We start from the raw sequence: 25,728 nt of genomic DNA on the forward strand, positions 1-25,728 counted from the left end.
TTGAAGGTGTTGATCTCTATCCCAAACAGTCGTCAAACACAAACCTAATGTGCATTGCTTCTCCGACTTATTTTAGTATCATCCCCAACTCAACCAATTCAAAGGAACCATGAGAAATCAATCCTATAATGTCATTAACATTTATTCATTCCAGAACTGGCGCATAATACAATCCATTAACATTGCAAATGCTCATGTTCAATTCATAGACAGTTATCATTAAGTATTCATTTGAGTTATTTGAGATCTTAAGAAAGCGCAGGGCCTTTATGCTCCATTTTTCCCACACAAACGTTTAAATGATTGGTGGTCCGGTTGGTTTCTTTGGTGAAGAAATATTTTGTCTTCCGTCCCAACAGAAGACACAAGCGTGGTTCATGCATTTCATGAGCTCATTCGCAAGGTTAGTATAGTATATTCTGGATCATCCAAAGGCACAGTTACCTTACCCCCAATATGGGTAATCAGCTACCATTGTGCCCGCTATCTCAACCCAACCTTGCTCTGTTTGGCTACCTCCTAGTCTCCCGCCATGTTTGTACAATGGGCAGGATATCTGAACTGTGACCGCATGGTTCTAGATTACCGGATATCTCAATGTTATAGTACAACCGGTAATGAAGGGCAGAGTGAAACATCAGAGCATCACAGGCACTGATTTCTCTCTCCCACCTGGCCTCCTGTCTACTTTATTTTCTTGTCCAATCAGATGTCAGAGGTTGTGTGCAGAATTTCATCCATTCTCAAAAGGTCCATAACTCAACAGGTCTAAAAACAGTAGTTAAGAACTTTTAGTAAATGGAACCATGATCCCCAGATCAACTGGTCCAGGAAAACATGTTGAACAGGAATCACCCTGCATCCAATTGCTGGCTTGCCTTTGAAGTTAGCCAGGTCGGTCCTGGTCGGTCCCTGGATGGGATACCAGATGTTACTGGAAGGGGTGTTGGAGGTCTCGTAGGGGGAACTTGGCTGCTGCAGGTTCATTCCCCTCAGTCCATCTATAAACACTTAGCCTATTAGCTATACAATTGTGATGTTGATACTCCTGAAAGGCGGGAAATATGAGAAATGATTCACTGACACGTACAGTAGCATCAGCGGCTAAACAAAAACCTAGGACATTTTTATAACTGTATTGTTTGATGTTGATTGCATTTTAATGTCGGCCTATAGGGAAGAAAGGCCACATGATGATGTTCATATTGAAACAGCGTTTTTCCCCCTAACTTTTTTCATAAGATAAAGTACAGATTTTCTCAGGGGATGCTACATGGGCCACAAGTTTGGGAACCACTGTACTAACCTCTTTCTCACTCTCTTTCTCCTCTGCTTCCTCTATGGATTTCACATGACTGGGCAGGGGTGTGGTCATGGGTGGACCTTGGAGGGCATAGACCCACCCACTGGGGAGCCATGCCCAGCCAATCAGAATGAGTTTTCCCCCACACAAAATATCTTTATTACAGACAGAAGTACACCTGAACTTTACTCGCAATAGAAGTCTCTGCAGGCAATATTATCTATAAGTGACTATTTACCAGTTGTGCAGTCATTCTCCGAGCCGTTTTTTGTTTGTTTTGGTCATGTCTGTAGACACACTGTCAGCAGGATCTCTAGTTGCCTTTATGAACCAACTACGAGCTGGGGTAGTTTGTTTCACGTAGGCCCTCAGCCTGAGCCGCGAGCGGTCCGAGTTAGCCGTTTGAGAGAGTGGTGAATGTGCTGCTAAAAAGGCAAATCCAGGAGGAAACTTTGGCGAACATAACTAAGAAACCATTGTTCATGATTCAACTGGTTCACAAAGAGGCAAACGCGATTAGAACTCAGTCAGATCAAGAATATAAGTGTTCTGAGCTTTGATCAACGCTAGGAGCAGTATTTAGATTTTGACCAGTAATTGATTTCCTTTATTGTGTCCTATGTAGTAACTTTAGGCCAGTGGCGATTTTAGCATGTCAATCTTGGTAGGGGATACTCCCCCAATTTTTTTGATGCATGCTCTACACAACACAACACTACTCTACACAACACAACACTAAAGAATACATTAATTGCACTATAATGGTGCCAAACGGTGCCCACAAACTGTTAGGGCCTTCATAAATCTGTCCCAACAGCAGAGCTTTCTTTTCAGAACTATGTAGGGAATCCTTACCACTGCTACACCTGGCTATCAGTGGAGCCTTGTCTGGCAGTGAAACAGTTCGTTCAGCCTCATTAACTGCCTTAAAAAAAACAATAGCTGATATGGCTGACTTTGTGGTTTCTACTGACAATTGAGATGTACAAACTCTGGCATAAGGTGACGACGAGCGGATAAGAGGATAAGAGGCAAACAGTAATTTCGATTAAGCTGTTGATGAGCGAGCGAGGACTGACGTAGTCAATATAACTATTTGTTCAGCACTTTTGAAATGTACAGCGACAGAATTCAGAACATGCACTGTTCTTACAGTTTTCTCCCTGTACACCAAGTCAGAACCGTAGGATAAATATAGGGGGCATATATACAGACAATGAAAGCTCTTACAATATTTGATGATGACATTTCTCTAAAACAGGCTATAGGCTACATGTACACCACCAAGTAAGAACAGTAGGCTAAATTATGAGGGGGAAAGGAACCAAATTATTAGGGTTATGCACATGGGCTACTAACAGCTTACTGCACAAAATACACTTAGTTGTAATGAACACGAGGGGAGACAGAGAGCTGGTTTCAAGCACAGGGCGCAGCAGGTGTTTATTGAAAAGGACCACAGGAGGAGGCAGGTAGCTGGGTCCAGGGGCAGGCAGAAGGTCAATACACAGGGGGTCCAAAAAGGAAACAGTACAGGCAGGGAAAAGGCTAGTAACGTAGTCCAGGAGATCAGGCAATAGGTAGATAACAGGAAATCCTTTAGGCTAAAGTACAGACAGGGAATAGGCAAAAGGCGTCATTAGCGAGGCAGGCAAAAACTATCATACACGGGAGGAGTAAATCACAGGAAAAACAGAGCCCAGCAAGACGTGTGTCACAAAACAACCAATACCTCACAGTAATGGGGTGCAAAGAACTGAACTAAATAGTGTGTGATAATGACATACAGGTGTGTGAACAGGTGATTAGAATTCAGGTGATTGGGATCTGGAGAGTGAGCTGCGTTCGTGGGGATCGAGGTGTTTGAGAGTGTGAGATGGAAAGTGGGCTGGAAAGTGAGCTGCGTTCAGGGGATCTCTGTGGTTGAGGGTGTGAGTTGGAAGCAGACGTTACATTAGTATTCATTTCTTAGCCACAGTATACATATCTCCCTGGCATAATACGTCATTTATGCAGCAGCCTTACATTCCTCTTTTGATCTTAAAGGGCTCACTGTATGGTTTGTACTGTCCATCTACAGTGGCGCGTCTCGACGGGAACTTGAGAAGGACAGAGGATGGGAGAAGAAGAGTTACCCAGAGAAGGAGGGATACAGCGGGGCTTGGGTTTCAGCATCATGCCCTATTAATTCCCACATAATCACAGGAAGAGTTGCGTTAGCTGCTTTCGCTACATGTCTCCGGTTGCCATGCATTATTCACCAGGTCATCCCTGACATGTCACCATAAGCACACAAGCTATTCTTATTAACAGTGAAGGATGAAGCTTAATGCGCGAGTGCATTGTGTATTCTTTGTTTAGTTTCAATTTTTCAATTTCAAATTTTTTAGTCGTATGTATGGGATACGCATGGTATACATTATCCAACGAAATGCTTACTTGCTTACTTCCTTCTTGACAATGCAACAACAATAATAAATAATAAAATATAACAATATCAAGATAAAGTAAATGGCTCAGTAGAATAGAATAAACATTTTAGTGTAGGTATAATACAGGAAGGCACTATTTATAGTCCAATATATACACGTGTATTGGGGGATGGGGCAAGTGTAAATTGAGAAGTATAATAGCAGTCTGGTAGCAGCAGTTGTGATGTGTGTGTAGCATGAATGTATATACAGTGTGTGTGTGTGTATGGGGGGTGGAGGCATGAGTGAGTGCATGTGTGCTAAGGTGTGGAGAATCAGTGCAGGTGGTCAGTCCAGTTCAAGTGTTCAGCAGTCTGATGGCTTGTAGACAGAGACGGACTCTGAGCCTGTTGGTATCAGACCTCATGCTCTGCTACATCTGTCCGACGGTAAGTGGGGGAACAGTTCGTGGCTGGGGTGTGTGGGGTCCATGATGATGCTGCCTGCCTTCCTCAGGCACCGTTTCGAGTAGATGTTCTGAATGGACTTATTGGCAACAAGAGCAGAAATGCATTTTGAGACATGTTACACTAATCTTACAATGGCATGAACTAGTTCTGACCAAGATGTCCAAGATGTATCACTAATGGTTATGTTGCAACCCTCATTCTTTTCAGTCCAATTCCATCTTCCATCGATATTACCATGTCAAGAGCCCATAATAGTATTTGTATAGCACGATCATGTCATTAGAGGCTGCTTGTTGTCTCACTTTCCCCTCAAGCTTACAGTACTTAAGAGTTCATTGAATTTTAATGAGAACTGTCCTTTATTTCAGCATTTGTGCAATGGTTTCGAATTTCAGAGTCAGAGTTACGTACAGTACATGATGGAATATATTGGTGTGAGTTTTCCAAATGTTGTTCAAAACAAATTATAGCTGCAAAACAGGTGAATAATGGTCCTAATGCACCCATGAAGGCATTCAGTTGGAATTGATGTGTGTGTGTGTGTGGGTGTGTGTGTGGGTGTGTGTACTGTATCTGTGTGTCAACACACATGCTGTAAGTCTTATCAACTGATGTTTTATTTATTTATTGACATCCCTTTTGTACCCCTTTATTGTCCCTTTAGATTTTGTCTTTCTCCTTCAGGTTTAAAGATTATCATCTCTTGGGCAATAAATATCATTGGTGGTTGTCAGGGAAACAGCCAGTCTAGTAGCCCAAACACAGGTGTAACTGTCAGAGTCTGTGAGTGCCTGCACAGGTGTGATGGCTATCTGCTTAGCTGAGGTCTCCATGGCCTGAGAGGGAGAGAGCAGGCTGACCCAAAGAAGATAGCAAGAGGACAACACTCAGCCAAAATGCCTTCTCAGAAGAAAAATGACATTGCAATTAGAATGGAAGATGGTGGGTTGGATTTATTCTGTTCCTCTTTCTTATTTTGGATTTCTCTTGAATGCTGAAGAATATTCAGTTCTTCACTTTCTTTGAGGTGCTCGTGGTAAATATGGAGGCAGTACATAGATGTACTACTAGATGTTCTATGTCATGTAACAGAATCCACACTGCCATAAAGGAACAGTAAGATTATGGTATTTTTGTTGGTTCAAAGTGGATATTCTGGATGCCTGTGGTGTTGCATCACAATGTTGTTTTTATTTTATAGTGGGAATCGAAATCGACGGAGAGTTAGACAGTGGGAGTGAGGGTAAGTCATAAGATGGAGAAAGTGTTTGATGTGCGTGTTTATGGGAGTTTGCTTACTTCCTGCGAGTGGGTGTATGTACAGTCAAGCTCACTTTGATTGGTTGTGGATATTCGAAAAATATGACATTCCAAAAGGGGAGATACACCTCATCATAATTATGACATTTAGTTGTCAAAATTATGGAACAAACATCAAAAAAGGAAGTGGGAGGCTACCAACCTGCATGATTTATATGTTTGTTTAATTGTTCAGGTTTGAATGCAATCTATGGATCTATGAAGCCTTTGTCTGTCTGTTAATATTTGTGTGAGATATATACGTGAGTGTGTGTGTATCAGATGAGGCCAGGTGGAGGGACAGAAACAGGAAAGCCAAAGCCTCTCCACGAGCCGGGGGACGGAACGGCAAACTGCCCACCACTGAGGATGAAGAGGAAGAGGAGGATCAGGGCGAGGCACCGAGGAAGAGGGCTCGTAAGAAGAAAGCCAGTGCCCAGGACAGCGAGGAAGAGGAGGAGGAAGACGACAGAAGCGTCAAGCAGAAGGGCACAAAGGCTGCGGGCAGAAAGAAAAAGGCAGTCAAGGAGGAGAGTGAGGAGGAGGAGGAGGAGGAGGAACGAGGGAAGAAAAAGAAAGGCGGAAAAGTGACTAGCAAGAAGCAGAAAGACGAGCAGAACAAGGAAAAGAAGGGCGATGCCAAAGGCAAAGGAGGGAAGGAGAAAGGGAACGGGAAAGACAAGAAAAAGAAGAATGGAAAGTACAGCAGGTGCAGTATTCTTTGAGAGGGCCATCTCTCTCACGTATCTCCACACTCCACGCACCCTCATGTATGAGGGAGGACTCTGACAGACTCTGTTGGTATATGCCCCTTCATTGTATTGAGTTATTGCTTCAGGGAGTTATGAAATTGGGTTATGGGGTTGCGCTAAAGTGTTCCAAAATACTACGACAATGACCCAAGCTCACTATTTGGCACTCGGCAAAAAATAAATACATTTCACACAGTGAACGATCCTATAACATCAGGTAACGTTTCGATTGAGTCCTGATTGAGTCCAATGGTTTGCCGCTAACATTAGCATGACAACGTCCCTGACATATTTTTTAAATGTCCCCGGAAAACAGTATTTGATAAACATTAGTAGGACATGCTGTAATTGTTATAAGTATATTTGGGGAAATTATCCAATAATACTTGTTTTTTTACATGTCTAGAATGTGTTAACGAAACCTTTATGGAGAAATCGTTATAGCCATCTGATGGGAACATCCCTAGGGACATCCATGGGAACCTTGGTTAAAAACGGGTCAACATTATCAAAATGTCACAACTAAAGTTTTGGAAAGGGACAGGCAACCAGAATTTGTTACCAGAATAGAGTTAGGTTGTAGTGGTAAAAACAGGGTATATGTTGTGTTCTGATGGGGTGTGACAGTTGACCTAAGCTCATTTAAAGTGCATTATGAAAGTATTTGACACATTTTGTTACATTACAGCCTTATTCTAAAATGTATTAAATAAAATGAAATCTTCATCACTCGACACACAATATCGCATAACGACAAAGTGAACACAGGTTTTTAGAAATGTTTGCAAATGTATAAAAAAATAAAAAAGCAGAAATACCTCATTTATAAAAGTATTCAGACCCTTTGCTATGAGACTTGAAATTGAGCTCAGGTGCGTCCTGTTTCCATTGACCATCCTTCAGATGTTTCTACACCTTGATTGGAGTCCACCTATGGTAAATTCAATTGATTGGACATGATTTGGAAAGGCACACACCTGTCTGTATAACGCCCCACAGTTGAGAGTACATGTCGGAGCAAAAAGCCAAGCCATGAGGTCGAACAAATTATCCGTAGAGCTCCGAGACAGGATTGTGTCGAGGCACAGTTCTGGGGAAGGGTACCGCATCATTGAAGACTCCCAAAAACACAATGGCCACCATCATTCAAAAATGGAAGAAGTTTTGAACCACCAAGGTTCTTCCTAGAGCTGGCCGCCCGGCCAAACTGAGCAATCGAGGGAGAAGGGCCTTGGTAGGGCTCCAGAGGTCCTCTGTGGCGATAAGAGAACCTTCCAGAAGGACAACCATCTCTGTAGCACTCCACCAATCAGGCCTTCATGGTAGCGTGGCCAGACGGAAGCTACTCCTCAGTAAAAGGCACATGACAGCCTGCTTGGAGTTTGCCAAAAGGCACCTAAAGACTCTAAGACCATGAGAAACAAGATTCTCTGATCTGATGAATCCAAGATTAAACTCTTTGACCTGAGTGCCAAGAGTCAAGTCTGAAGGAAACCTGGCACCATCCCTACGGTGAAACATGGTGGTGGCAGCATCATGCTGTGAGAATGTCCTTCAGCGGCGGGGACTGGGAGACTAGTCAGGATCGAGGGAAAGATGAAAGGAGCAAAGTACAGAGAGATCCTTGATGAAAACCTGCTCCAGAGCACCCAGGACCTCAGACTGGGGCGAAGGTTCACCTTCCAACAGGACAACGACCCTAAGCACACATCCAAGACAACACAGGAGTTCCTTCGGGACAAGTCTCTCTATGTCCGCAAGTGGCCAAGCCAGCGCCCAGACTTGAACTCGATCGAACATCTCTGGAGAGACCTGAAAATAGCTGTGCAGCGACGCTCCGCATCCAACCTGACAGAGCTTGAGAGGATCTGCAGAGAAGAATGTGAGAAACTCCTCAAATACAGGTGTTCCAAGCTTGTAGCGTCATACCCAAGAAGACTCGGTAATCACTGCCAAAGGTGTTTGAACAAAGTTCTGAGTAAGGGTCTGAATACTTATGTAAATGTAATATTTCCGTTTGCAAACATTTCTAAAAACCTGTTTTTGCTTTGTCATTATGGGGTATTGTATATAGATTGATGAGGTGGAAAAAACTATTTAATCCATTTTAGAATAAAGTTATATTCTTCAAGAATCAGTGGGTAAACATCATTCATTTAAAAGTCCAAAAATAGATGTAGCAACTAAGGATTCTAGCCTGGTAGTTTCAATGGATGGACATGCTTACTGGATAATGTCTCTCATTTGACTTGCATACTGTATACCCCCTCTTGTCGCCAAATTTCTCGCTCTGTTCTCTTTTTGTATTTTCTGTTGTTCTTCCAGATGCTTTTCAACATTATGTGACAAGTCCAAAGTCCTTCTGAGTTTGTACCATGATAATACGGCACTGTGTAAAGCCACTGGCCACCTCAACTAGAACTCTACTCTGGTTGACATGTGATTGACCCTGACTTGACCCCTGGCACTTGGTGACAGCTCTTTCTTCTGACAGCTCTTCTTCTTCAGGCGAGTCAGGGGACGAGGATTCTCTGTCAGAGGGGGAGATGGCTTCTCTGAAGGAGGAGGTGGAGGAGAAGAAGAAGCTGATAGCCACTCTCAGGAACAAACCGTGGCGCATGAAGAGGAGGCTCAAACTCCTCAAGTAAACAAAAAGGACGCATTTCACATGACATGTGCATTCCTCTGCCAATTTCCCATTGTCTGATTGCCTTCATGACTCATAGTGACTTGCTCTTGCTGTGCTGTTTTTCTCTTTCCTATAATACTTTACACATTCCTGAAGGTTTATACTGTCACTTGGCACACATGTCAATTCAAATCAAATCAAAACAAATCCAATTGTATTTGTCACATGTGCCGAATACAACAGTTGTGAAATGCTTATTTATAAGCCCTAAATCAACAATGCAGTTTTAAGGAACATAAGTGTTAAGAAGTCTTTTGGACCTAGACTTGGCATTCCGGTATCGCTTGCAGTGTGTTAGCAGAGAGAACAGTCTGTAACTAGGGTGGCTGGAGTCTTTGACAAATTTCAGGGCCTTTCTCTGACACTGCCTGGTATAGAGGTCCTGGATGGCAGGAAGCTTGGCCCCAGTGATGTTCTGGGCCGGATGCAATACCCTCTGTAGTGCCTTGCAGTCGGAGGCAGAGCAGGCAGTGATGCAACCATACTCTCGATGGTGCAGCCGTAGAACCTTTTGAGGATCTCAGGACCCATGCCAAATCTTTTCAGTTTCCTGAGGGGGAATAGGCTTATTCGTGCCCTCTTCACAACTGTCTTGGTGTGTTTGGACCATGGTAGTTTGTTGGTGATGTGGACACCAAGGAACTTGAAGCTCTCAACCTACTCCACTATAGACCCGTCGATGAGAATGGGGGCATGCTCGGTCCTCCTTTTCCTGTAGTCCACAATCATCTCCTTTGTCTTGATCACGTTGAGGGAGAGGTTGCTGTCCTGGCACCACATGGCCAGGTCTCTGACCTCCTCCCTCCTCCCTATTGCCAGTGATCAGGCCTACCACTGTTGTGTCATCGGCAAACTTAATGATGGTGTTGGAGTCGTGCCTGGCCATGCAGTCCTGAGTGAACAGGGAGTACAGCAGAGGACTGAGCACGCACCCATGAGGGGCCCCCGTGTTGAGGATCAGCATGGCGAATGTGTTGTTACCTACCCTTACCACCTGGGGCAGCCTGTCAGGTAGTCCAGGATCCAGTTGCAGAGGGAGGTGTTTAGTCCCAATGTCCTTAGTTTAGTGATGAGCTTCAAGGGCACTATGGTGTTGAACTCTGAGCTGTAGTCAATGAATAGCATTCTCACATAGGTGTTCCTTTTGCCCAGGTGGGAAAGGGCAGTGTGGAGTGCAATAACAATTGCATCATCTGTGGATCTGTTGGGGCGGTATGCAAATTGGAGTGGGTCTAGGATTTCTGGGATAATGGTGTTGATTTGAGTCTTGACCAGCCTTTCAAAGCACTTCATGGCTACAGACATGAGTGCTACAGGTCGGTAGTCATTTAGGCAGGTGACCTTAGTGTTCTTGGGCACAGGGACTATGGTGGTCTGCTTGAAACATGTTGATATTACAGACTTAGTCAGGGACAGGTTGAAAATGTCAGTGAAGATACTTCTTATAAGCTTCCGGATTAGAGTCCCGCTCCTTGAAAGTGGCAGCTCTACCCTTTAGCTCAGTGCGGATGTTGCCTGTAATCCATGGCTTCTAGCTGGTATATGTACGTACGTCACTGTGGGGACGACGTCATCAAAGCACTTATTAATGAGGCCAGTGACTGATGTGGCGTACTCCTCAATTCCATTGGAAGAATCGCGGAACATATTCCAGTCTGTGTTAGCAAAACAGTCCTGTAGCTTAGCATCTGCCTCATCTGACCACTTTTTTATTGACCAGACACTGGTGCTTTAGTTTTTGCTTGTAAGCAGGAATCAGGAGGAAAGAATTATGGTCAGATTTGCCGAGTGAGGGAGAGCTTTGTTTGCGTCTCTGTGTGTGGAGTAAAGGTGGTCTCGAGTTTTTTCCCCTTCTGGTTGCACATTTAAATGCTGGTAGAATTGAGGTAAAACGGATGTTAGTTTCCCTGCATTAAAGTCCTCGGTCACTAGGAGCTCCGCCTCTGGATGAGCATTTTCCTGTTTGCTTATGGCCGTATACAGCTCATTGAGTCTTGCCTTAGTGTCAGCATTGGTTTGTGGTGGTATATAGACAGCTAATAAGAATATAGATGAAAACTCTCTTGGTAAATAGTGTGGTCTACAGCTTATCTTGAGATACTCTACCCCAGGAAAGCAAAACCTTGAGACTTCCTTAGATTTCGTGCACCAACTGTTGTTTACAAATATACATAGACCGCCACCCCTTGTCTTGTTCTATCCTGCCGAAAATGCTTTAAAGCTGCCAACTGTATGTTATTTATGTCGTCGTTCAGCCATGACTCGGTGAAGCATAAGATATTACAGTTTTTAATGTCCCGTTCGTAGGATATACGTGCTTGTAGCTCGTCTATTTTATAATCCAATGACTGTACGTTGGCTAATAGGATCGATGGTAAAGGCAGATTACCCACTCGTCATCAGATCCTTACAAGGCACAGAGACCTACCTCCTCAATATCTCCGTCTCTTTCTCCTGCTAATGATGGGGATGAGGGCCTTGTCGGGTGTCTGGAGTAAATCTTTACGCGTCAGACTCGTTAAGGAAAAAGAAAAATCTTCTAGTACGAGGTGAGTAATCGCTGTCCTGATATCTAGAAGCTCCTTTCTATCATAAGAGATGGTGGCAGAAACATTACGTACAAAATAAGTTTCAAATAACGCAATAAAACACACACAGTAGCACAACTGGTCAGGGGATCATAAAATGGCAGCCATCTCCTCCGGCACCATTATCACTACCGCCATTATTTCACGTTGTTTCAACTTAATTTTATTGAAATGACGTGGAAACAACATTGATTCAACCTGTGTGTTATTTATCATCTTATTTGTGATATACTATATATGTTTTTGTTTAATTTAATCAAAGCATAATTGTGTCTGATGCTACATTGCCTGATACTATTTTTGAGTGTGTGTGAAATCCTTTAATCTACTTTTGAACTATTTAGGAGTTTTGTGAATTGGCTTTGCTGATTGATGTTCTTTGAATTGTTGTTTTTTTAGACAGTTTCTCACTTGTATCTCCACAACTTGAGTGTATCTCCACTGACCAGTATTCACCTATCATTCACTCTTAAAAGGGTTCTACCCAGAACCATTTAAAGTTATTCAGTTTGTCCCAGTAGAAGATCCCTTTTATGGTTCCAGGTAGATCCTTTTAACTTAACATAAAACCATTTTAGAACTTTTTTTGTTTCTAACCGTGTTGGGTTACATTTTTAAAAAATCAACCAGGTCTGCTGGACTTGTGCCCTCTGGGACCTGTGTTGAAAAAACACTGAATTCCAGCCAGGGTTGTGAGCTGACAGTCACTTACAGGTCAGGACACAAGCACTGTACAGTATTAAGACAGATGAGACGCCTTGACTTTTTCATGAGCTCAACACTGTCTAATATGCATGCAGTTGTAGCTGCCTGTAGCTTGCCAATTCCCTCTCATCACTGGTCTTTCCAGGTTGATAATCTTTCATCACATGGCCTCCTCCAAATTTCCCTGACTAGTAATTTACAGTGTTGATTGATGGATTGGTTGTTTTCTCATCTACTTAATTTAATAGTGACTAATTCATGATTGGGGCGGCAGGTAGCCGAGTGGTTAGAGCGTTGGACTAGTAACCGAAAGGTTGCAAGATTGAATCCCTGAGCTGACAAGGTAAAAATCTGTTGTTCTGCCCCTGAACAAGGCAGTTAACCCACTGTTCCTAGGCCGTCATTGAAAATAAGAATTTGTTCTTAACTGACTTGCCGAGTTAAATAAAGGTAAATAAAATTCACCTGTTGAAAAGTTGATTCATTGGTTGGCGGTTCTTCAAGCCAGTGATTGATATGTTTTTTTGTTGGTTGACGGGTCATCCTTTTTTATGGGTTGAAATTGTAGAGAATGCCAGGCGTTTGTGGAGGAGTTCGAGGGGGCTCTGGGAAAGGGCAAAGGGAGGAAGCTCTATGCCTACAAAGTCATGATGGCTAAGGTAACCTTTCTCAGTCCACACATACTTCACGCAATTTTGCATTTATATACTTTAAGACTTAAGTTATAACGTGCATACAATACAACTTTTAATCATAAGTTCATCATTAGCTTCATGATTTGTCATGACCATAATATCATTAGCAGAATGTTTGTTGCCCACATCAGTTACAACCTGATATGTTAGTCAGGAACTATACTTCTGTGATTTACTTGTCTTTTCAAATATTCTCTCATAACCTTTTTTTTCTTCTTCAGAAAATGATCAAGTTCAACCGTGACTTTGACAATTTCAAAACAGCCTGTATTCCGTGGGAAAGAAAGATAAAAGAGGTTGAAAGTGGGTACTGTCATTTAAAGCTATTTGAGTTACTATCTTGTTCATGTCATGTAGTTTTATCTATTCATCATGTAACTTTTGGAGTTTGACCTCTAACCCTCAGGTCACTTTGGGTCATCTGTGGCTTCCTACTTCATCTTCTTGCGGTGGATGTACGGTTTAAACTTGGTCCTGTTTGCGTTCATGTTTGGTCTTGTGGTTCTCCCAGAGGTGAGCAGCTTTTACCTTCAATGCAGAGTCCATTGTTTTGCAATACAGTTGTAGTACATTTGGTCAGTATATGGAGAGATATCGAAGGAGGACTCACTGTCTCATTTTCCCAATCCCCACTTCCCTCTCTTTTTGTTCCTCTTTTCCTACTGTCTGGAGGTGATGATGGGTCTTCCGTATGGGTCTATTCCCAGAAAAACTGTTCCCAGAGCAGAGCAGGAGAGAGCCATGGACATCTCTGTCCTCCTTGATTTTGGTGTGAGGATCTTGGAGTGACTTACTACTTCCTTTGGAGTGACACACTTCCTTCCAAGCAATTGACTTGTGATGTCACACGTAGAAACCTTGTTTAGACTTAAACTACTTCAGCTTCCGGTTTACTTGATATGATTATACCTATGAAAAAGCATACATACAATGTGATGTCATACAGTACTTTTAAAATACAGGTAAAAATGTGATTTTAAGACATAAGCTGTCATACATGTTCATGAATAACTGCATGATAATGCATTGTACTTGCAGGCTTTAAGTGAAGTGTTACACATTTTCAGTAAGAATGTATGCCATTTCGCAGACACTATTATCTAAAGCAATTTGCAGTTGTGCGGCATACATTTTCATAGTGGTGGTCCTGGGAATCAAACCCACTACCCTGGCGTAACAAGCACCATGTTATACTAACTGAGCTACAATGGACCACGCCGGGGTAACTGCCAAGACCCTGCCCAGTCTTAATGTTAATTGCTAACTTATCTTAGTGCCGGTAACATCGACTGACAACAGGCAGCAGTGAAAAGTAAGTCGAGGAAGTGAACACAACTCTGTATTTGACTCTTTTCTGATGGACCCTTGATAAGTTATTCAGTGGGATGGTTTTTGCAGGCAATATGGTTGCTTGTGTTCTCCCTGTATTTCAGATCTCATAAGAACCTGTCACTATCATTTTGCATCTACATCCGCTTTCTTTGAGATGGATTGCTTTCACACATCCATGATTATTTTGGTTAATTAATTCCAACAGGGTTACTGCAAGTACTCTATTCTGTTCTATGGTTTCTATAATGACGAGCGCACCATCGGAGTCCTCCAGTTCAGACTGCCTCTCTCCTACCTACTAGTTGGTGTAGGCATCTTCGGCTACAGCCTGATGGTGGTCATTAGAACGTGGGTATAACGCACACACACACACACACACACACACACACACACACACACACACACACACACACACACACACACACACACACACACACACACACACACACACACACACACACACACACACACACACACACACACACAGTAAATTATAATCCACATTCACACCCCGTATCTAAAATATTGATGCTACAGTGTACTGTATGTCACATCCATCTTCTGTGTGCCTCAGGATGGCCCGTAACTCGGACGAGGGAGGAGACGGTGGGGATGACGGACAGTTCACCTTCGCATTTAAGATGTTCACCAGCTGGGATTACCTCATTGGCAACCCAGAGACAGCCGACAACAAGTATGCCTCAATCACCACCAGCTTTAAGGTAATCACAGCAGAAGCTAATTCTTATCCATAGCTAGTAGGCCCTGTTGTTTATGACATAGGACGATTCTACACCAGGACAGCCTGGAAATATTTTGGCTACCTCACATTGTTATAATTCTCACATAGAAACTTCAGTGGGAGGAAGGATCTTAGATATGTTTTTTTTACATTGTTATCACATTTATTTTGCGGGGGGGGGGGTCATGATGAAAGTGGGCATTTTAAGCCCTTTTTAGAATGTGAATAATTGTATTTCAGAATCTAGACATACTCCATATGTCAGAGCACACTATAAGGAGAACAATGGCACCACGAAGTTGTCTGTATCATGTACGGATCACAGATCATAGGGTCTTACAGGAGGCATGTATAAGTCTGAAAAGGGCCTAAAATTTATACTTTTTTCATTATTTTCTGAAATATGACGTTTGATACAAATGTAAAAATTATGTCAAACATCTTCCTGCATTGAAGTTTATATGTGAAAATTGCCAGAACAATCAAGAATATTTTTGGGCTGTCCTGGCATGGAATCTCCCCATAACATTGTTCTGCAAATATCCGTTCTCCTGCTCTAATCTTCAATCTCCCAAGAATCATATGCACGCAAAAAGATACTACGCGTATGAGCCGACACACTTACTATCTTCAAACAAAGTATTCTCTGTGTTTCTCACTGACCGAACTGTTCTTGGTAGGAATCCATAGTAGACGAACAGGAGAACCAGAAGGATGAGAACATCCACTTGCGAAGGTTCCTGCGGGTTCTAGCCAACTTTTTAATCCTCTGCAGCCTGGGGGGCAGTGGCTTCCTCATCTATTTTGTGGTCAAGAGGTCTCAGGAGTTTGCCAACCTAGATCAGGATGAGCTTTCCTGGTTTGAAAAGAATGAGGCAGGTACAGTTGTTTTGATCAGATACAGTGCTTTGCAAAAGTATAAAAGTATTCAGCCTGTTTGTTTTAGGCAAGTCTAAATTAGTTCAGAAGCAAAATGTGGCTTAACAAATCACATACAGTGGCAAGAAAAAGTATGTGAACCCTTTGGAATTACCTGGTCTTCTGCATAAATTGGACATAACATTTTATCTGATCTTCATCGAAGTCACAACAATAGACAACACAGTCTGCTTAAACTAATTACACACAAACAATTCTACATTATCATGTCTTTATTGAATACACTGTGTAAACATTCACATTGCAGGTTGGGAAAAGTATGTGAAGCCTTGGATTTAATAGCTGGTTGACACTCCTTTGGCAGCAATAACCTCAACCAAATGTTTTCTGTAGTTGTGGATTAGACCTGCACAACGGTCAGGAGGAATTTTGGACCATTCCTCTTTACAAAACTGTTTCAGTTCAGCAATATTCTTGGGATGTCTGGTGTGAACCGCTCTCTTGACATCATGCCACAGCATCTCAATCGGGTTGAGGTCAGGACTCTGACTGGACCACTCCAGAAGGTGTATTTTCTTCTGTTGAAGCCATTCGGTTGTTGATTTACTTCTGTGTTTTGGGTCATTGTCCTGTCACCCAACTTTTGTTGCGCTTCAATTGGCGGACAGCTAGCCTAACATTCTCCTGCAAAATATCTTGATAAACTTGGGAATTCATTTTTCCGTCGATGATAGCAAGCTGTCCAGGCCCTGAGGCATCAAAGCAGCTCCAAACCACAATGATCCCTCCCTTCACGATACATTACAGTTGGGATGAGGTTTTGATGTTGGTGTGCTGGGCCTTTTTTTCTCCACACATAGTGCTGTGTGTTCCTTCCTAACAACTCAACCTTAGTTTCATCTGTCCACAGAATATTTTGGCAGTAGCGCTGTGGAACATCCAGATGCACTTTTGCGAATTTCAGACGTGCAGCAAAGTTTTTGGACTGCAGTGGCTTCTTCCGTGGTGTCCGCCCATGAACACCATTCTTGTTTAGCGTTTTATGTATCGTAGACTCGTCAACAGAGATGTTAGCAAGTTCCAGAGATTTCTGTAAGTCTTTAGCTGACACTCTAGGATTCTTCTTAACCTCATTGAGCATTCTGCTCTGTACCCTTGCAGTCATCTTTCCAGGACGGCCACTTCTAGGGAGAGTAGCAGCAGTGTTGAACTTTCTCCATTTATAGACAATTTGTCTTACCGTGGACTGATAAACATCAAGGCTTTTAGAGATACTTTTGTAACCCAGCTTTATGCAAGTCAACACGTCTGAGATCTCTTTTGTTCGAGGCATGGTTCACATCAGGCAATGCTTCTTTTGAATAGCAAACCCACATTTTGTGAGTGTTTTTTATAGGGCAGGGCAGCTCTAACCAACATCTCCAATCTCGTCTCAATGATTGTACTCCAGTTTAACTGGCTCCTGACTCCAATTATCTTTTGGAGAAATCATTAGCCTAGGGGTTCACATACTTTTTCCAAACTACACTGCGAATCTTTAAATGATGCATTCAATATAGACCTGAAAAATACAATAATTTCTGTGTTATTAGCAGACTGTGTTTGTCTCTTGTTGTGACTTTAAAGACCAATTTTTGCAGAAATCCAGATAATTCCAAAGGGTTCACATACTTTTTCTTACCACTGTAAGTTACGTGGACTCACTCTGTGTGACATAATAGTGGTTGACATGATTTTTAATGACTAACCTTTCCTCTGTCCCCCATACATACAACATCCCTCAGTCAAGTATTGCATTTCAATCCCAGATTCAACTACAAAGACCAGGGAGCTTTTCGAAACCCTCATAAAGAAGGGCAGTGATTGGTAGATTTAACCACTAGGCTACCCTGCCGCCCCAATGGGTAACAATAACAAATCAGACATTGAATATCTCTTTAAGCATGGTCAATTTAATAATTATGCTGTGGATGATGTATTGAACCACCCAGACACATCATAGATACAGCCATCCTTCTGAACTGAGCTGCAGAACAGGACAGGAATGAAATTGCTCAAGGATGCTACCATGAGGACATTGATGATTTTAAAACAGATACAGAGCTCAATGGCTGTGATCGGAGAAAACTGAGGATGGATCAACAACATTGTAGTGACTCCACAACAATGACCCAAATGAGTGAAAAGAAGAATACAAATATTCCAAAAGGCATTAAAGTAATAATGCAAAATATCAAAGCAAAGGAATACACTTTTTGGCATAAATGCAAATCCAACATAACACATCATTGAGTAACTGCCTCCTTATTTTCAAGTATGGTGGTGGCTGCATTATGGTATGGGTGTACTTGACATTGGCAAACACAAAGGAGTTTTTCAGAAAACGCGATGGAGCTAAGCACAGGAATCTTTCTTCCACTTTGACATTACAGTGTATTTAGTGTAGATTGTTGACGAAACAATTACAATCCATTTTTATACCACTTTGTAACACTATAAAATGTGAAGAAATCCAAGTTGTCTGAATACATTTGCAAGCACTGTACATGTTGTGTTATGGTTCATCTCATCAAATGCAGTGAGCCGGAAATGTACATTTGTGTTTGTCCTGTTTTCTTCAGTATTAGAAAAAAAGTGCTATTTAGAACACATAGGTGAAACCTTTGAATAACCTCAGGGTTCTACCTGGAACCAAAAAGGGTTCAACTATGGAAACAGATAAAAAACCTTTCAGAACACAAGATTCAAAATATATCGTACCGTAAAGGGTAACGCTTCATTTTATGTGGTCCTTATTACAGTGTAATTTTTATTAATTTTTTTAAAATTTCGCCTTTATTTAACCAGGTAGGCCAGTTGAGAACACGCTCTCATTTACAACTGCAACCTGGCCAAGATAAAGCAAAGCAGTGCGGCACAAACAACATCACAGTTCCACATGGAATAAACAAACATACAGTCAATAACACAATAGGAAAGTATATATACAGTGTGTGCTAATGAGGTAAGATAAGGGAGGTAAGGCAATAAATAGGCCAAAGTGGCGAAATAATTACAATTTAGCAATTAAACACCGGAGTGGTAGATGTGCAGAAGATAAATGTGCAAGTAGAGGTACTGGGGTGCAAAAGAGAAAAAAAATAACAGTATGGGGAGGAGGTAGTTGGATGGGCTATTTACGGATGGGCTATTTACAGATGGGCTATGTACAGGTGCAGTGATCTGTGAGCTGCTCTGGCAGCTGGTGCTTAAAGTTAGAGAGGGCGGTATGTGTCTCCAGCTTCAGTGATTTTTGCAATTCGTTCCAGTCATTGGCAGCAGAGAACTGGAAGGAAAGGCGGCCAAAGGAGGGATTGACTTTGGGGGTGACCATTGAAATATACCTGCCGGTGCATGTGCTACAGTTGGGTGCTGCTATGGTGACCAGTGAGCTGAGATATGGCGGGACTTTACCTAGCAAAGACTTATAGATGTCTTGGAGCCAGTGGGTCTGGTGACGAATATGAAGCGAGGGCCAGCCAACGAGAGCATACAGGTCACAGTGGTGGTAAGTATATGGGGCTATGGTGACTGTGATAGACTGCATCCAAATTGCTGAGTAGAGTGCTGGAGGCTATTTTGTAAATGACATCGCCAAAGTCAAGGATCGGTAGGATAGTCAGTTTTACGAGGGTATGTTTGGCAGCATGAGTGAAGGATGCTTTGTTGCGAAATAGGAAGCCGATTCTAGATTTAATTTGTGTAATTACAATAACAAGTATTGTAGTAAATTGTAATAAATCAAAGTTACACTCTCATAAAAACATTTAACTGGTGGTAAAATGGAGTCTGTAATTACAGACCTGTAACAACAAATGCTTGTTACTGTGCTTGTTACATATGTGCAAGTTTCCACTAAATATACCAATTCAATATTTCGCTTCTTCTCAGCTGCATCCGATTCAGTAACAACTGTCACAAGGTTGTACATCTCTCGTGGACAGATGTGCTAGATGATCGAGATGACTAAAGTTGGAGGCTCAATTACCTATCTGTGAGTGCACCCTGGGCGGAGATTAGTGAAGGGTCATTGCATTTCAAATTACATATGTAATTACACTGAAATAAGGACCATTTAAAATGAAGTTTTACCCTGTAAAGTATTACCACGCTTCGGTTTCACTTAATAACTTTAATGAATAAGCCATTGAAATGATTATACATGTTTATATAAATGTTATACATACTTTATAAATTAAATGATATAGGATATGTTATAAATGTTAATGAATTTAAAGCTTAAAATTATAATGAATGCTAATATCTCTTTACAAATAAATTGTTTTTCTAGCCTTCATCCCGGTGATTGGTTGTGTGTTACCTTCCAGGTGGAGTTTGTGATGTCACTGCTGGGGCTGGTGTGCCCCCCTCTCTTTGAGACCATCGCTGAGCTGGAGGAGTACCACCCTCGTATCGCCCTCAAGTGGCAACTGGGCCGCATCTTTGCCCTGTTCCTCGGGAACCTCTACACCTTTCTGTTCGCCCTTTTTGATGAAGTCAACGCAAAGGTACCAGACAGTATGTCAGTGCCATGTACCTGCAAATGCATATGTGTGTGTTTACTCACCTGTATGTATGTATGTGTGTGTGTGCAGTGGCGGATTTAGGAATAGGCAACATGGGCTCCAACCCAGGGCGGCATCTTGCGCAATTGGTTTTCTAGCGCCCATTTGCACGTCACGTCAATGATATCATGTCATCTTGTGGGACTGTGGGTCAATTAACCTTGTCGGAGTGGGCACCCTGATTCTAGATTGTGAGCTAGGCAGGCGGTTCTAGCCATACAAGCTAGAACTGCCACTGTGTGTGTGTGTGTGTGTGTGTGTGTGTGTGTGTGTGTGTGTGTGTGTGTGTGTGTGTGTGTGTGTGTGTGTGTGTGTGTGTGTGTGTGTGTGTGTGTGTGTGTGTGTGTGTGTGTGTGTGCGCGCGTGTGTGTGTGTGTGTGTGTTCAGTACATATTGTATGCATGTGTATTTGACTTACTCACCTGAACCTGTCTTTGTGTGTTAACATGTGTACAGTTGGAAAAGGAGAAGTCTATTAGGAATGCCACTATCTGGGGACTGAATGAGTACTATTCCAACTATAGCTCCTACCACAACACTACTGACATCCCCCCTCCAGACATCCACCCTGCTGATGTCATCAGAGGGCCGTGCTGGGAGACCGCCGTTGGCATAGTGAGGCTTCCATGCGTTCTTCCTCCGTTTTCCCTTCGTCACTAAGTTTTTCATCCTGGTTTTTCCTCCACCTGACCTGAGCAGGAAAATATTTCCCTTCATTGTGCATCAGTGATATGACTTAGGCTGTCTGTGACATGCCGGGTGTTTCCTGTTTCTTTCTGTGCTGTATCTCTAGGAGTTTGTGAAGCTCACCGTCTCTGACATCCAGGTGACGTATATGACCATCCTGATTGGTGACTTCGTGCGAGCCATGATCGTGCGTTTCCTCAACTATTGCTGGTGCTGGGACCTGGAGGCTGGATTTGTACGTGCTAGGCTATCAAAGCATTGCAGACCACTGTATGTGTGTGTGTGTTCCCATTTTATTGTAATCGTTTTTGGTAGTGTTCGGGTTGCGTCAATTCTAATCTGGTATCAGAACAAGTTATAACACTGAGTCACTGATTGTACTCTATGTAATTTTTTTAGCTAAGCAATAAATGGCAAATGCAACTTTCGTATATACGGGCTCACTGTAATACCACGCAGGGCAGAACAGGGAACTGACAGGATGTAAGAAAACAGCTGTTCATATACTGTGATAGGCCAACAGACGGGTTGGAACTATGTCTATCACAGTAGAGGCTGAGCGTGGTTTAGACTTGCTCAGCCTATCGCAGGCGCTCAGGCTGGTCCCGCCTCTTGGCGCTTCTTGGAGTTCACCCTCTGTCGATGTATAGATTCTCACTGTTCTGGTATCACCCCCTAGTTATAACAGTTGCTCAGTTCCTGCTATTGTGTTGTTCAGTATTTGTCCATCTCAGTGATGACCACCCCTCCCCATACCTGATTAACCACAGCTTTGTAAGATACAGCAAGTCACACCATGTGCTCAATATTGTCACATACAAACACAAGGACAAAGCATCTGCTGGGCTGTTATCTACAGTTTTGCAACATGCAGGTCACACCATGTTACTCAGTTCTTGTCACACACACAAACAGGCAAGTAGATGTAGCAAGCAGTTGTTTAATCTCATGATGATGCTCAAGTACACAAATGCAGATACTTCAAACAGCCAACATCAGATAATATTTAATCATATATATGGTAATGGCTATAATGTAAAACACAGAATCCCACAGTAGCATTACATTTTTGACATTTTAGTCATTTAGCAGACACTTAACTAGGGTTCAGTGCCTTGCTCAAGGACATATCGACAGATTTTTCAACTAGGCTTGGGGATTTGAACCAGCTAGGCTACCTGCCTCCTTTTACATTACAATATGGGATAAAGTGGTAATAACATGGTAATAGTATGGTAACAAGGTAGAGTTACTCAATATCAATACATCATTCTTCACAGTTACCCCTTCATTTGTGTGTAATTATATTCTTGTTTCAACGTTATTCACCACATATGTAAATACTCAATACTAGTGTTTTTCTTTGCTTATTGCAAGTGGGAGTACATTATGTGTTGGTTCCAAGTAAACTTGATACCTCAGTGTTCATTTCGTCAACACTAATTATGACAGAAAATATTCAGCAACAACCTATTTTACCTGAAAACTGAAAACTATGAAAACTAATGACGATAACGAGACAAGATGCCCTGAAAAAAAATACAACTATTACAAATGACTTTTCATTTTAGTTGATGACAATGTAACGAGACAGGACTTCCATGTGAGACTAATGGACATTCAATTGCACATGAAGCTCCTTTTGATCTGTTTTGTCCAATCGTAACCATGCCTTTGCAGAATATAATACAATCCTCTCATTGGTCATTCAGTTGTGCGGGCTGCATGAGCTGATCTGCCTGGCCCTCCTCCACACACAAAGCTACCAGGCAGTCACTCGTCTCGCCTTTGAACGGATGCAGATTGTAACTAACCTCAACTAGAAAAAATGATGTTTAGTCTTTCTTACTTTCATATAGGCTATTTTTGCTTTGATCACATCAGAAGCTCAATTAGTATGTGCGCTTTTGTTCATCTGTGTTGCCGCTCTCGTGGTCGGCTATTGGAAATGCTGTTGTTGAATATGAGGAGTACTTCTGTAATAATTAGTAATAATTCTGCCATTGTTGGAAAGTTTAGATTCCCCATTTTAAGGGAATCGCTATTATTTCCCCCCCATCACAAGGTTATGATGGGGAGAAAATCAGAGCTGTAGGCCTAAATTGTTTAACCTGTAGCCAAGACTTTGTAGCCTATCAGTAATAGTAAATCATGGCTGGCTTTGTTTAAAATCTGCCACAACAGCAATGTTGCCAGCTATATGAGGGGATAGTAGGAGTAGGTGGACAAGGCTATGTGCACGTGATGGAAATTAGAGGTAAATATGAATTATTCAACGGAAAAAAATGCACAGAGTAAGATTTTACTTAAACAAGACTAAAATTGTCCAGAGTTTTAATTGACTGATAAACTAAAACTATGAAGCATGTAAGGGCTAAAATGTGACTAATAATAAAAGCTATTTTAGTCAAACGAGCAAGACTAAAACAAAAAAATGCTGACAAAATTAACAGTGATACCACGCAGTGACATCCGGCAAGATAGGTGATCCTTCACGTAGTGACACAGGACACTGCCCTGTTAAGTTAATTACTATGGGAGAGAAAGAGGGAGAGAGAATAGAATTACGTTTACATTATTTAACACGATTTGCAATATTTTTTGTATGTGATTCTAGCCGTCGTATGGAGAGTTTGACATCAGCGGCAACGTGCTTGGATTAATATTCAATCAAGGAATGATTTGGTGAGTAAATATGAGACACCACATAAACCATCAACACATTTCCACAAACCCTGTAAGTTGTGTTGTATTTCTGTATTTGTGTTTGTTTCAGGATGGGTGCGTTCTACGCCCCTGGCCTGGTAGGGTTGAACGTCTTGCGTCTCCTCACCTCCATGTATTACCAGTGCTGGGCAGTGATGAGCTGTAACGTTCCCCATGAGAGGGTCTTCAAGGCCTCTAAATCCAACAACTTCTACATGGGCCTCCTCCTCCTGGTGCTCTTCCTCAGCCTTCTGCCTGTGGTTTACACCATAATGACCCTGCCGCCCTCCTTCGACTGTGGCCCCTTCAGGTGTCTCTCATACACACGCACAGACACACATACACACACACTAGGCACACATCTAATGCTGATCTCTTGTCTACCAGCGGAAGGGAGCAAATGTATAATGTCGTCATGGAGACTATAGAGAACGACCTACCAGCATTCATTGGGAATATCTTCACCTACGCAACTAATCCTGGGCTGATCTTACCAGCAGTGCTGCTGATGGTGTATGCACGCACGCACGCACGCACACGCACACACACACACACACACACACACACACACACACACACACACACACACACACACACACACACACACACACACACACACACACACACACACACACACACACACACACACACTACAGCAACACAGATATGGTCATAGTAAAATATCATAATCATCATAATTACATGCCATGTTTAAAACAGGTTAAATAGATTTCTGTGATCCTGTGGCAGGTTGGCCATCTACTATCTGAATGCGACCTCTAAAAACTATCAAAATGCCAACCTGGAACTGAAGAAGAAGATGCAAATGGTAAATGAGCATGATCACCTAAACTGCTGTCTCTCAAGCCTTAAATGATTTACTGTAAACAATATAATGCTACTAAGTACGTGTTGGTCAATGCATGCACACAATGCTGATGTGGGGATTGCAGAAACAGCAGCAGTATTATCTGCATTGTGGTTAGGCTAGAGATGAGGAGAAGAACAGGAGGAACAACAAGGAGAACACCAACCAGGTGATGCAGGACCTGGAGGACCTCCTGCCCAACCGCTCTCTGCTCCCCCCTGCTGCGGAGGAAGAGAAGCCCCCAGCAGGTCAGTTCACATAGCCTACCCTACCTGCCTGCCTGCCTGCCTGCCTGCCGTCTCCACTCAGTGCCACCTGGTGGCTGGATGTTTTTTGGGCATTCACAAAAAAACTGTGGACCCACTTAATGAACATAACTTAAGAAACAGTTTGTTTTGAGTGAATTGTATCATAATATCACCCCTCAGCAGAGCTACATGTATATAGGTGTACATGCACATCCACTTTGTTTTTCGTTTTTTCACCTTTTCAGAGGTGAAAGCGCGCGAGAAGGGAAGCAAATCTCCCAAAGTGGCAAAACGTCCAGGAGCAGCAGCTAATAGCAAAGGGGTTAATATTCAGAAGGATGTTTCGTTGGCTGCACCAAACCCCAAAGCAGCTGTGACCCATCCCCCAGGCCCAAGGGGGCCGTCTGGAAACGCCAGAGGACCACCCCCAGGGCCGGCGAGGGGCAGAGGGAGGGGGACACCTCCCTCTAGACGCTAAACAGGTGAAAACCAGGGTGCTAGGATGTCAATACCACCCTGACAAATCAGGCTGTAGACAAGCAGGGGAAGAGCAGGGTTGTGTTCATTAGGTACCAAACGTAAGAAAACAGACCGAAACTCCAATAAGAAAAGTTCCTTGTTTTCCATTGGAAAAAGTTTGGGAATCTGGCCAAAGATCTAAAGCCTGTAGGTAGCATTTGTAACACCATCACAATCATGACATAACAACATCCAAAATCCCAACATGAGGAGATTTTCTGTGACCAATTT

The 25,728-nt window shown here is 42.5% G+C and overlaps 1 protein-coding gene across 2 annotated transcripts; it reads left to right on the top strand.

Moving 5' to 3' along the window:
* The first annotated feature begins 5,080 nt into the window (after positions 1 to 5,080).
* On the top strand, positions 5,081 to 25,456 carry tmc2b (transmembrane channel-like 2b). 2 transcript variants are annotated; one of them, XM_064936462.1, is made up of 20 exons: positions 5,081 to 5,126; positions 5,386 to 5,427; positions 5,766 to 6,192; positions 8,730 to 8,879; positions 12,786 to 12,876; positions 13,134 to 13,215; positions 13,319 to 13,425; positions 13,585 to 13,683; positions 14,450 to 14,592; positions 14,819 to 14,966; positions 15,667 to 15,861; positions 20,233 to 20,412; positions 20,926 to 21,084; positions 21,263 to 21,391; positions 23,774 to 23,841; positions 23,933 to 24,172; positions 24,250 to 24,375; positions 24,613 to 24,691; positions 24,849 to 24,978; positions 25,233 to 25,456. In XM_064936462.1, the coding sequence occupies exons 1-20, from the start codon at positions 5,081 to 5,083 to the stop codon at positions 25,454 to 25,456; spliced, it is 2,865 nt and encodes a 954-aa protein (XP_064792534.1). The 2 variants fall into 2 exon arrangements, with proteins under 2 accessions (XP_064792534.1, XP_064792536.1); XM_064936464.1 differs by having other exon boundaries at positions 5,766 to 6,183.
* The last annotated feature ends 272 nt before the right edge of the window (positions 25,457 to 25,728 follow it).

Source organism: Oncorhynchus masou, chromosome 25 (assembly GCF_036934945.1).
Source record: "Oncorhynchus masou masou isolate Uvic2021 chromosome 25, UVic_Omas_1.1, whole genome shotgun sequence".
In the NCBI taxonomy this organism is placed as follows: Eukaryota; Metazoa; Chordata; class Actinopteri; order Salmoniformes; family Salmonidae; genus Oncorhynchus; species Oncorhynchus masou.

What these genes read in the sequence shown, in the direction of transcription:
- tmc2b (XM_064936462.1), top strand. Translation starts at nt 5,081, where the DNA reads ATGCCTTCTCAGAAGAAAAATGACATTGCAATTAGAATGGAAGATG. An exon ending in ACAAAGTCATGATGGCTAAG is followed by an intron (nt 12,877 to 13,133) that starts GTAACCTTTCTC and finishes TTTCTTCTTCAG; the next exon opens with AAAATGATCAAGTTCAACCG. An exon ending in GGGAGACCGCCGTTGGCATA is followed by an intron (nt 21,085 to 21,262) that starts GTGAGGCTTCCA and finishes CTGTATCTCTAG; the next exon opens with GAGTTTGTGAAGCTCACCGT.